The sequence below is a fragment of the Schistocerca serialis genome, chromosome 4 (assembly GCF_023864345.2).
Source record: "Schistocerca serialis cubense isolate TAMUIC-IGC-003099 chromosome 4, iqSchSeri2.2, whole genome shotgun sequence".
NCBI classification, from domain to species: domain Eukaryota; kingdom Metazoa; phylum Arthropoda; class Insecta; order Orthoptera; family Acrididae; genus Schistocerca; species Schistocerca serialis.
In genome coordinates, this window is record NC_064641.1 from 347,150,042 (window position 1) to 347,163,471 (window position 13,430).

Here is a 13,430-nt window from a genome sequence, read left to right on the forward strand (position 1 = left end):
TTTCAGATTTGAAGAGGATGCAATAAAAAAGAAAATCACATTATCTAAGGGACAAATTCTGATAAAAAAAACACTGTTTTTTTTTCCTAAGCTCACTGACGTGAAAGAAAACGTGAGTTCCGAATAATTTATTGCGATATTGAAAGAATTATAAGGATAGTTTTCTAAACCTTCTCAGGTCACTGCCAATCTTACGTTTGTTTCGAACTGTTTTCGAGACCATTTGCCATTTCAGTTGAACGTGCCCCTATGTATGTGCAAATGGAAAAGATAGATCTGTGATGTAGTTCCCATGTGAAAGGCAATTTCTTTCATGTTAAAACTGTCCAGGATTCAGGACTCTACGTTGTTTTCATCAGGAAGAGCTTGCACGTCTCCGTAATGAAGTTGCAAACAGCATAAAAATATTTCGATCGACAACTGTCTGTAAAAGATTCTTTCTTAAATTAAGGCCTATGTTTAGTACTAGTGGACTTCTCTTGGCCAGAAACGTCCTTTTTGACTGTGCTAGTCTGCTTTTCATGTCCTCCTTGCTCCGTCCGTCATTGGTTATTTTGCTGCCTTATAGTCGATATCATAACCTTAGAATTTTAGTTCCGCTTTTGAAGCTTTCTTTTATTTCCATCATTGCTTCTTCAATATATAGATTGAACAGCAGGAGCGAAAGACTACATCTCTGTCTTACATCCTTTTTAATACGAACACTTCGTTCTTGGTCTTCCACCCTTGTTATTACTTCTTGGCTCTAGTACATGTTATATATTTCACGTCTTTCCATATGGCTTACACCCATTTTCCCCAGAACTTCGAACATCTTGCTCCATTTGACTGTATCCAGCAATTTCTCCAGGTCGACAGATCCTATGAACGTGTCTTGATTTTTCTTTAGTCTTGCTTCCATTATCAACCGCAACGTCAGAATTGCCTCTCTCGTGCCGTTACCTTTTCTGAAGCCGAACTGATCGTCATCTACCACATCCTCAATTTTCTTTTCCATTCTTTTGTATATTATTCCTGTCAGCAACTTGGATGCATGAGTTGTTAAGCTGACTGTACAATAACTCTCGCACTTGTCAGCTCTTGCAGTTTTCGGTACTGTGTGGATGGCATTTTTCCGAAAGTCAGTTGGTATGTCGCCAGACACATACATTCTACACATTAATGTGAATAGTCTTTTTGTTGCTACTTCCCCCCAATGATTTTAGAAATTCCGATGGAATGTTATCTATCCCTTCTGCTTTATTTGATATTAACTCTTCCAAGGCTCTTTTAAAAAAATGGCTCTGAGCACTATGGGACTTAACTTCTGAGGTCATCAGTCCCCTAGAACTTAGAACTACTTAAACATAACTAACCTAAGGACATCACACACATCCATGCCCGAGGCAGGATTCGAACCTGCGACCGTAGCGGTCGCGCGGTTCCAGACTGTAGCGCCTAAAACCACTTGGCCACACAGGCCGGCAGGCTCTTTTAAATTTTGATAATAATACTGGATCGCCTATCTCTCCTACATCGACTCCTGTTTCTTCTTCTATCATATCAGGCGAGTCTTCCCCCTCATAGAGGCCTTCAGTGTGCTCTTTCCACCTATCCGCTCTCTTCTCTGCATTTAACATTGGAACTTCCATTGCATACTTAATGTTACTACCCTCGTTTGTAATTTCACCGGAGATTATTTCGACTTTACTGCATGCTGAGTCAGTCATCCCAACAATCATTTCCTTTTTGATTTCTTCACATTCCTCGTGCAACCATTTCACCTTAGCTTCTCTGCACTTCCTAAGCGACTCGTATTTCTATATTCCTGAATATTCCGGAACATTTTTGTACTCCCTTCATTCATCGATCAACTGAAGTATCTTCTGTTACCAATGGTTTCTTCGCAGTCACTTTCTTCGTACCTATGTTTTTCTTTCCAACTTCTGTACTTTCTCTTTATGAGATATCCATTCCTCTTCAACTGAACTGCCTACTGAGATATTCCTTATCGCAATAGCTATTACCATAGAGAACTTCTAGCGTGTCTTTTCATTCCCTAGTAATTCCGTTTCCCAGGTCTTTGCGCAATGATGTAAGTAGACTGTAGATTTTTGTAGGGTGACTATTGCTAGTTCTGATTTATTTTAGTGCCCCCCTGTAAAGTTACTAATGGACAGAAGCTAGTTTGCTTTCCTTTTCTTTTTGAAAAGTTAGTCACCGTCAGAAACAACATGTCATTTTATTTTGAAGCTCTCTGTTGTAGTCATTCTAGGTCGAAGTAAGATTATTAGATTCTAATAGCGCATGGATGTAATTTTGTATACGTTCTATTGTATATTACTGTTGTTCATTGTGCGGTAATATTATTATATTTCCGTCGGGTTGGCGCATTGTTTTGATGTACTGTATCATTAGATTCGTGAAATTATTGTTCTTGAAATAGAAATGAGAGGAAAAGTTTAATGTTCATATGCGCTCTGGTGTTCTAAAATATTGTTTAGAAAACGAAATATTAATTACGAGATCTATCTTGCATAATCCCCGGATAAACTCCACTACACACAAATCCTGTGCCACAATGTAAGGAAGAAATTTTTGAGAATGGACCTTAGAAGCACGGCACTGTACGTAACTGAATCATAGACTGTGGGAGAGCCGAATATGAAGCGATCTGAAGCGTTCCGGAAGTGTTGCTAAAGAAAGATTGTTGAAAATTTTGCAGACAGGTAAGTATCGAAATGAAGAGGTTCTCCGCAGAATCGGTGAACTCACTCTAGTCACCACTTGGCCATTGCATCCATGGTCTTTTCTATGCAGTTAGTGGCAAAAATGCTGCTTTAACTACCGAGAGAATTTTATTCAACTTTATTTATCTGTTTTAACATAATGATAGTTTCTGGTCGTGACATCTACATCTACATCTACATTTTTACTCCGCAAGCCACCCAACGGTGTGTGGCGGAGGGCACTTTACGTGCCACTGTCATTACCTCCCTTTCCTGTTCCAGTCGCGTATGGTTCGCGGGAAGAACGACTGTCTGAAAGCCTCCGTGCGCGCTCTAATCTCTCTAATTTTACATTCGTGATCTCCTCAGGAGGTATAAGTAAGGGGAAGCAATATATTCGATACCTCATCCAGAAACGCACCCTCTCGAAACCTGGCGAGCAAGCTACACCGCGATGCAGAGCGCCTCTCTTGCAGAGTCTGCCACTTGAGTTTGTTAAACATCTCCGTAACGCTATCACGGTTACCAAATAACCCTGTGACGAAACGCGCCGCTCTTCTTTGGATCTTCTCTATCTCCTCCGTCAAACCGATCTGGTACGGATCCCACACTGATGAGCAATACTCAAGTATAGGTCGAACGAGTGTTTTGTAAGCACCTCCTTTGTTGATGGACTACATTTTCTAAGCACTCTCCCAATGAATCTCAACCTGGTACCCGCCTTACCAACAATCAATTTTATATGATCGTTCCACTTCAAATCGTTCCGCACGCATACTCCCAGATATTTTACGGAAGTAACTGCTATCAGTGTTTGTTCCGCTATCATATAATCATACAATAAAGGATCCTTCTTTCTATGTATTCGCAATACATTACATTTGTCTATGTTAAGGGTCAGTTGCCACTCCCTGCAGCAAGTGCCTATCCGCTGCAGATCTTACTGCATTTCGCTACAATTTTCTAATGCTGCAACTTCTCTGTATACTACAGCGTCATCCGCGAAAAGCCGCATGGGACTTCCGACACTATCTACTAGGTCATTTATATATATTGTGAAAAGCAATGGTCCCATAACACTCCGCTGTGGCACGCCAGAGGTTACTTTAACGTCTGTAGACGTCTCTCCATTGATAACAACATGCTGTGTTCTGTTTGCTAAAAACTCTTTAATCCAGCCACACAGCTGGTCTGATATTCCGTAGGCTCTTACTTTGTTTATCAGGCGACAGTGCGGAACTGTATCGAACGCCTTCCGGAAGTCAAGGAAAATAGCATCTACCTGGGAGCCTGTATCTAATATTTTCTGGGTCTCATGAACAAATAAAGCGAGTTGGGTCTCACACGATCGCTGTTTCCGGAATCCATGTTGATTCCTACATAGTAGATTCTGGGTTTCCAAAAACGACATGATACTCGAGCAAAAAACATGTTCTAAAATTCTACAACAGATCGACGTCAGAGATATAGGTCTATGGTTTTGCGCATCTGCTCGACGACCCTTCTTGAAGACTGGGACTACCTGTGCTCTTTTCCAATCGTTTGGAACCTTCCGTTCCTCTAGAGACTTGCGGTACACGGCTGTTAGAACGGGGGCAAGTTCTTGCGCTTACTCTGTGTAGAATCGAATTGGTATCCCGTCAGATCCAGTGGACTTTCCTCTGTTGAGTGATTCCAGTTGCTTTTCTATTCCTTGGACACTTATTTCGATGTCAGCCATTTTTTCGTTTGTGCGAGGATTTAGAGAAGGAACTGCAGTGCGCTCTTCCTCTGTGAAACAGTTTTGGAAAAAGGTGTTTAGTATTTCAGCTTTACGTGTGTCATCCTCTGTTTCAATGCCATCATCATCCAGGAGTGTCTGGATATGTTGTTTCGAGCCACTTACTGATTTAACGTAAGACCAGAACTTCCTAGGATTTTCTGTCAAGTCGGTACATAGAATTTTACTTTCGAATTCACTGAACGCTTCACGCATAGCCGTCCTTACGCTAACTTTGACATCGTTTAGCTTCTGTTTGTCTGAGAGGTTTTGGCTGCGTTTAAACTTAGAGTGAAGCTCTCTTTGCTTTCGCAGTAGTTTCCTAACTTTGTTGCTGTACCACGGTGGGTTTTTCCCGTCCCTCACAGTTTTACTCGGCACGTACCTGTCTGAAACGCATTTTACGATTGCCTTGAACTTTTTCCATAAACACTCAACATTGTCAGTGTCGGAACAGAAATTTTCGTTTTGATCGGTTAGGTAGTCTGAAATCTGCCTTCTATTACTCTTGCTAAACAGATAAACCTTCCTCCCTTTTTTTATATTTCTACTAACTTCCATATTCAGGGATGCTGCAACGGCCTTATGATCACTGATTCCCTGTTCTGTACATACAGAGTCGAAAAGTTCGGGTCTGTTTGTTATCAGTAGGTCCAAGATGTTATCTCCACGAGTCGGTTCTCTGTTTAATTACTCGAGGTAATTTTCGGATAGTGCACTCAGTATAATGTCACTCGATGCTCTGTCCCTACCACCCGTCCTAAACATCTGAGTGTCCCAGTCTATATCTGGTAAATTGAAATCTCCACCTAAGACTATAACATGCTGAGAAAATTTATGTGAAATGTATTCCAAATTTTCTCTCAGTTGTTCTGCCACTAATGCTGCTGAGTCGGGAGGTCGGTAAAAGGAGCCAATTATTAACCTAGCTCGGTTGTTGAGTGTAACCTCCACCCATAATAATCCACAGGAACTATCCACTTCTATTTCACTACAGGATAAACTACTACTAATAGCGACGAACACTCCACCACTGGTTGCGTGCAATCTATCCTTTCCAAACACCGTCTGTACCTTTGTAAAAATTTCGGCAGAATTTATCTCTGGCTTCAACCAGATTTCTGTACCTATAACGATTTCGGCTTCGGTGCTTTCTATCAGCGCTTGAAGTTCCGGTACTTTACCAACGCAGCTTCAACAGTTTACAATTACAATACCGATTGCTGCTTGGTCCCCGCATGTCCTGATTTTGCCCTGCACCCGTTGAGGCTGTTGCCTTTCTGTACTTGCCCAAGGCCATCTAACCTAAAAAACCGCCCAGCCCACGCCACACAACCCCTGCTACCCGTGTAGCCGCTTGTTGCGTGTAGTGGACTCCTGACCTATCCAGCGGAACCCGAAACCCCACCACCCTATGGCGCAAGTCGAGGAATCTGCAGCCCACACGGTCGCAGAACCGTCTCAGCCTCTGATTCCGACCCTCCACTCGGCTCTGTACCAAAGGTCCGCAGTCAGTCCTGTCGACGATGCTGCAGATGGTGAGCTCTGCTTTCATCCCGCTAGCGAGACTGGCAGTCTTCACCAAATCAGATAGCCGCCGGAAGCCAGAGAGGATTTCCTCGGATCCATAGCGACACACATCACTGGTGCCGACATGAGCGACCACCTGCAGATGGTTACACCCTGTACCCTTCATGGCATCCGGAAGGACCCTTTCCACATCTGGAATGACTCCCCCCGGTATGCACACGGAGTGCACATTGGTTTTCTTCCCCTCTCTTGCTGCCATATCCCTAAGGGGCCCCATTACGCGCCTGACGTTGGAGCTCCCAACTACCAGTAAACCCACCCTCTGCGACCGCCCGGATCTTGCAGACTGAGGGGCAACCTCTGGAACAGGACAAGCAGCCATGTCACGCCGAAGATCAGTATCAGCCTGAGACAGAGCCTGAAACCGGTTCGTCAGACAAACTGGAGAGGCCTTCCGTTCAGCCCTCCGGAAAGTATCACAAAACATTCAGAATCCAGCTCGGACTGGGTGATTGGGTAGCTGCATTTCTCACGTTGATGGGTCGGAACTCCTAGATACCTCTTTCCCCTGTGGCCCAAAATCGACTCTAAGCTGGATCCCGGCTGTAGCTAGTGGAAATATTCTTATAAAATTCAATCTTTGTTTGGGAAATGCCCCTTGATGTTATTAAGAAATTTCCACTATCTTGGAGAACAGCTACTAGCTCTCTTGTATGCCACCTGGAAATCCTCCTGATAGTTACCCGTACGTTACTTATGGATTTGAATCTACTATCCTCAGGAACTGTTGTTACAAGCCCTTCATACTCTCTTAAACTGTTCCGCTTACTTTTATCCTTTCCACGTGATAGGCTGCGAGGCTTTCAGCCATGAATCATCGCTTAAACTTTCGCATTGCCAGCAATATTCCCTTACGTGCAGCGCACTGTTTGTCATTTCTTCAAGGAGCAGGTAACCTTTTACATTTTCCTGATTCTAGGATGGACGCATCACTGTAGCTGTAATGTTACACGCGCAGTTATAGGTATTTTTTAAGCTGTTCAAAACCACTGAACTGCCCGAAAGCGGGCATCGCTCGTTTAGTACTCATATCGGCGACGTCCTTTCGAGATTTTGCTTGCAAATTGTGAGGTGTATATCTGCAGACGAAGCTATATCAATATTAAAATAAGTAACGTGATACATGAACGTGATACCATCAGTTTGTGCGAGGCCCTCAATTACTCGATCTCGGGGATGATGATGATGATGAGCGTTTGGCGTCATTGGCCGGGAGGCCCCTCGCGGGGCAGGTCCGGCCGCCATATCGCAGGTCTTATTACATTCGGCGCCACAGTGGGCGACCTGCACGCCGGATGGGGATGAAATGATGATGAACACAACACAACACCCAGTCCCTGAGCGGAGAAAATCTCCGACCCAGCCGGGAATCGAACCCCGGCCCAGAGGACGGCAATCCGTCACGCTGACCACTCAGCTACTGGGGCGGACGATCTCGGGGACAGGTAGTGGAAGAGCCCCGTCACGCAATATTTGTCTTGAAATATCCTAAAACGAGGAAAGGATGCTTGAATTCACAATAAGTTTTTTGAGTGTCTTCTTATCAGGTTTGAGTGGTGGGAGGCGCTGTGACGTAACGTGAGCATGAACGTGACAGGCTTGTAGTAATGAAATTAAGACACAGATGAAGAGTCGTGGGTATCGCTGACAAACACTGCTAATCTACTCATCGCCCTGTCACTGGCAACGTCGTCTTTTCTGCGCTGACAATAGCCTGCAAGTACAGGATAGTAAGTAAGTTTCGTTGCTAGTAGACACAGGCAGAGAATTATTTCCTGTACGAGGAAGGAAGGAAAGAAGACGTGGTTGTCGATATCGAGGTCATTAGAGACTGAGTGTAAAGGATGGGGAAGGAAACCGGCTGTGCCCTTTCAAAGGACACATTGCGGCATTTGCCTGGAGCGATTTAGGAGGATCACGGAAAACCTAAATCTGGATGGCCGGACGTGGATGTGAACCGTCGTCCTCCCGAATTCGAGTCCAGAGCGCTAACCACTGCCCCACATCGCTCGATCCTTTACTAGAAGTTTCAGTTTCTCCCCTGTGTTCCTCAACCCATTAACATTCGCCTGGAGTAAGGAAGCCATGCTAATGGGAATGTTTGTATTTGCCTTTCCCTCGGAATTCCGGATAGCAGGCCTATATGGTGGCACACTTCAGCCCCTAATTCTTCTGAATGTATGTGCTCATCGGATTCATCAAGAACAACTATCTTAGTATGGTGTAAAGTTTATTGGAAAACTTCTCGTTTGTTGCTGCTTTTGAACTCCATGTTTTCTTTCCTGTGGTGATGCTGAAGTTCCATACGTGGATTTTGTTTTTCTGTCTGTTCAGAGGAAGTGGAAGATCGTCAGATTTGTGCTGGCTGTCCCTTGATCATAAGCAGTCTTTTTAAAATTTCCGCACATTGTCCGTGCCTTGCCCAGAATCTTGCGTCTACATTCTTCATACTTAAATCATCTTAACGGACTGTGTACGTCAATTCTAGTTATAAAGTAAATTAAATAATTATGGTTTTCTGTGAAGATATTTCAGTAAAGCAGAATAATGTGCTCAAAGGAAAGTGATTTAATTCAGCCTTGAACGCCACCACATCATTTATATGACATTTAAGTGTTCTACTTGTTTGCTGAACAGATGTATACCCATGTAGCTGTCTCCTCCGTGTACTGAAATTAACCCATAGAAAATGTTTTCGGTCCTAGTCTTATACTGATTTTCCGAAATCACTAAAGGAAAATGCTGGGATGGTTCCTTTGAAACGACACAGCCAATTTGCTTCCCCATCCTTAAACCAATTAGAGCTTGTGCTCCGTCTCTAATGACCTCAATGTCGAAGGGACGTTAAACCTTAATTATATGAAGGTGGTATCTGTTCTTTCGGACATGTCCGAAAGAACATATACCATCGGTGACCATGCAGCGCTCTAGAATGAAGTGGAACACTGAACTGTATGTAGTGGGTCTTATAAAATTCTATGACAACCCATTGGTCTTAATCGACCTGTTCAGTGAGTGGGCTGTAACTACTTTTATTATTCTGCTTGTATGATTTGGAAAAAGGTGAAATTTTGTCATTTTGTCAAGATGCAAGTACAGGTTTTATGTGAGACGCAACATACGATACCAAAGAGAACCATGTGGTACACCACGTGAGATTCCTTCAAACTCTGACTGCCTGCCGCTTTGTCGTAGACATGGAACAGATTAATTGCTTTCTGTCATTCAAATAAGATAAAAGCCATGTTGCTAGTATGTGTACTATTCCATAATATTTCACCTTTGGCAATGAGTTAACAAGGTTCACACAATCAAAAACTTTAGTCAGTTCACGTAATATTTACAGTGGTAGTGCTTACTGTTTAATCGATTTAGTGTGACATATGTAAAAATAAATATGGCCTGTCCAGTTGCCAGTCTTTTTTAAATCCAAACTACTGCTGCTGAATAATATTCCTGTCCTAAGTGTTTATAAGGTGTGTTGTACATTATCCTCCCGAAATTTATATGTAGTGGCAAGAGACTCAAGCACATTTCAATAATAGGTATCTAATAAAAATTTTAACTTAATTTAAATAACCGTTTAATATTACCTCATTCTGCTTGAAACTCAAGAAGTTTAATAGTGTATCAAGCTGTTTCACAACTAATTCAAAACTACCCCTTTACTGTGACTTTCCTTCCAAATGCTGATCGCAATAAAGTCTGTGAGCATCGCTCTATTTATATTTGAATACCTTATAAATATAAGCGACAACTCTGCTTTGTCCATATTTGAAATCAATGATTAAATGTCATATGTTACATCTACATACTTCACAAGCTGTTGTTTATCTAAACAAACAAAAAATTCATCGATTTTATTTTTTAACCAGCTAACATTCTGATAAAGTAATTTCACTTTACCCCTATGTATTAAAACAAAGTAACAAGTTAAGTGGAGTTTGGAAGAGTTACTGTGTGTATTACCTTCTCTTGTTCATTCAGTTTTTACGATACAAATTGGATCAGACGATCTCAACTTTTAAATCTCAGTCCATTCTCAGAAACTTTTAGGTGCACCTTCCACAAAACTTCCAGTATACCCGTACATTTAAATTGTAGCCATTAAGTGTATCATATGAGAAGTGATAAATTCACACAGCCATACTTACTTATTTTTGATACAATGGACACCAGGTGATGTCTCCTGTCGACACGGAAGCCTGAAAATGTTTTCCCTGTCACTTCAGGGAAGCTTAGGCCACGCGCCTTTATAATAGTGCGTATTTCGTGACTCTAAAAGAAAACAACGTATCATTTATTAATGCAGGTTTCGACTCAAATAGAAAAGGCATTTAAGATTACATTTAGTGAATCACAAAACAGAGGAGATGTCTTTTCTGTGGTCTGTTAATATCTGACATATTACAACTCACATGCAATGTCTTCTGAAACTGGTCTGATTCAGATTAAAAGTAACCGACCAAAATGTTGTTGGATTCAAGGTTACTTCGCATCCAGAATTCGACTCGAGCATCTGAGAAACTGTGTAATCATGCTCGTTGATTCCCATTGTTGAATTTCATTACAGTGAGATTGGTGGAAGGTACCAAAGGTTATAAAAAATATACTATTCTGAATATAAATCTCAACGTCAGAATTTAGGCACTGCATCACAGAAAATGCGCGGTTAGTCACTCTGTAATGTCTATGTTATTTGTCGAAATATCTGTAATCAGCTAGTAGTACTAAGAAGTATTGTTTATGTGAGACATTGCATTTATAATATTTTTTAATTCCATTAATGGCGATAAAACAAGACATCAGTTATGTGTTACACGGAATTTACTTGGGGCATCCGCATGTTAAAAGACAACAAGAGAACCTTTTTTGAGGAGGTTAGTCATGATTAAAAACATTGTGGACATTATTATTACTGTTCTTACGGTCTATAATTTCTCCTTTGCTGTCGGAGTACATGCTACTAAGACGACATCATCCAGCTGCTACCCTAAGATTTCAGGGAATACTGTAACATTTAAAACATTTACCACAAATATCGAATGAGCTTACTAAAACCCGACAGCGCAATAGCTGATCAAATCAAAAGGATCGACTTTCTCCTAAAATCAGTAGACGATTTGAAGGAACCAATTGAACACTATTTTATTTCAGCGCTAATTTTGTCATCTTGCTTTTGAAAAGAAACAGGCGTACTAGGCCATTTGTTGACGTATTGTTTGTTTTCCTTGGTCTCGGGATATCGGCCGAGGTTTGTTTAGCGATTTTTCTAACCAACAATGGACGGTGAACCTTTGAAAATGCCAGACACCCGCGCAGCGAAACGTCTATGATTCCGAGACAAAAATCAACAGGCAATATGTCATAACAGAAAGATTTACTCTTACAAGTCCCTCCGCCCTGTTCTTATTTTTCGCTGTACCACGATGAGCCGTGGCGGCTCATTTCATTATCTACAGAGTGTACGAAAAGACTTTCCCTGATTACATAAATTGATAATTCAGGCTAGAAGTAAGGTACAAATATGAAACTTGTGTCGAATTGTTTACAACTATCAAAGTTTTTTTTCTGTTTTAGGTTCGCAGTACGTAAGTAGTGGATGAGGTGCAGTGCCCAAGAAGCCATGTTAACCAATCGGGAGAAGGCACAGTGTGTCCTGTGGTACCATGAGACACGATCACCAACCACAGTGCAGAGACACTTCCAGACAACATTTGAAAGGAATCCACCTGATGTCAAGAGCATTAAAGCCTGGTATGATAAGTTCAAGAACACAGGATCGGTTGCTGACCTTCCGAGGTCTGGTCGACCAAGAACCTCAGCAGACAGGGTGGAAGCTATAAGGCAGTCTTTTCTGCGAAGTCCGAAAAATCGGTGCGCAGGGCCTCACGTGAATTACAGATGCCAAAAGCTCTCTCCATGACATTTTACACAAACGTTTATTGTATTGTGCATACAAAATGCAAATCGTTCAGGCCTTGTCGCCCAAAGACAGTACAAGTCGATATGACTTTTAGGTCGAAATGCTATCGTGTATTGAGGACGATGATGGTTATCTCAGACGAATTACCTTTTCCGACGAAGCGACCTTTTCTGTCAGTGGAGTAATGAATCGTCATAATGTGCGCATTTGGGGTTCGCAACCCCCTGGCGAGGTCATGGAGTGCACCAGAGGCAGTACAAAGGTGAATGTTTGGTGCGCGCTATTGCACGATCGAATTATCGGGCCATTCTTCTTCACTGAGGCTACCATCACATCTGCAGTGTATCTGGACATGTTGCTACTGTATGCAGTTCCTCAGCTGCTTCAGTATCACCCCAATGTCTTGTTTCAGCAAGACGGCGCACCGCCTCATTGGGGTTTGGACGTCCTTGCCCATCTCGATATGACCTTTCCTGGGCTATGGATTGGTCGTGATGGGCCAACGGTATGGCCTTCAAGCGCTCCTGACATAACCCCATTAGACTTCTTTATATGGGGTTATGTCAAGGACGAGGTCTACCGAACACTTGTACTAGATCTTGAAACCCTGCGGCAACGGATAACCACAGTCGTTGAATCGATCCCTCCAGTGATATTGGCTAATGTGTGGACGGAAATTGAATATCGCCTAGATGTGCTGCGTGCTACCAAGGGTGCTCATGTGGAAGTTAACTGATGTGTGAAAAAACTTTGATAGTTTCGTATTTGTATCTTACTTATAGCCTGAGTTATCAATTGATGTAATCAGGGAAAGACTTTTCGGACACCCTGTATAACTTTTAGCTGGCGTCTCACCTGGGGACGAGGGGTTACTCCCTTGTCGGGTTATGGCTGCCTCGCCGAGTCTTCAAAAGCGGCCGCTAGAATCGGATCCTGAGAGAGAGAGAGAGAGAGAGAGAGAGAGAGAGAGAGAGAGAGTGAGAGAGAGAGGGGGGGGGGGGTCTCCAAAGAGCGCGGCGTAGGCAGTTGACGGGATCTTTCGCACTTTTTGGAGCTGGAGGCAGCAGCAGTATCTGCAGCATTGCAGCAACACACACGCAGTGCTGATCGGCACGTCTTTTCTGGGCCGTTGTCCACTCTTCTTCCCCAGGACTGGGCAGAAGGCAAAGGAGTGGTTCGCTTATCTCGTGCGCAACTAGTTGTTCAGCTCAGTGCACCGATTTCACGCTCTGCAAGATGTTTGACGACATACTGGCATTTATGTTCATTGAGTCCTCATGCACGCCTTATACTTGGCCCTATGATTTTAGGAATAGTGTATTACCCTGTCTGCTCTGTGTGCTTTTGTAGTAACTCGTCTTCATCTGCTGGTCAGCGTTCTCTCTCGAAAGATCTGCCACGGTTAATGATGTTATGGTTATTAATGTGCCCAGTTGTCGGCCTTAGC

At 42.8% G+C, this 13,430-nt stretch overlaps 1 protein-coding gene across 1 annotated transcript in view; it reads right to left on the reverse strand.

Annotated features, from left to right (window-relative positions):
- LOC126474109 (spondin-1-like) overlaps window positions 1–13,430 on the reverse strand; it is a 193,773-nt gene that overhangs the window by 88,130 nt on the left and 92,213 nt on the right. The window contains exon 6 of the mRNA XM_050101534.1: window positions 10,212–10,335. Within this exon, the coding sequence (XP_049957491.1) occupies window positions 10,212–10,335 (124 nt within the window). The remainder of the gene's footprint in view (window positions 1–10,211; window positions 10,336–13,430) is intronic.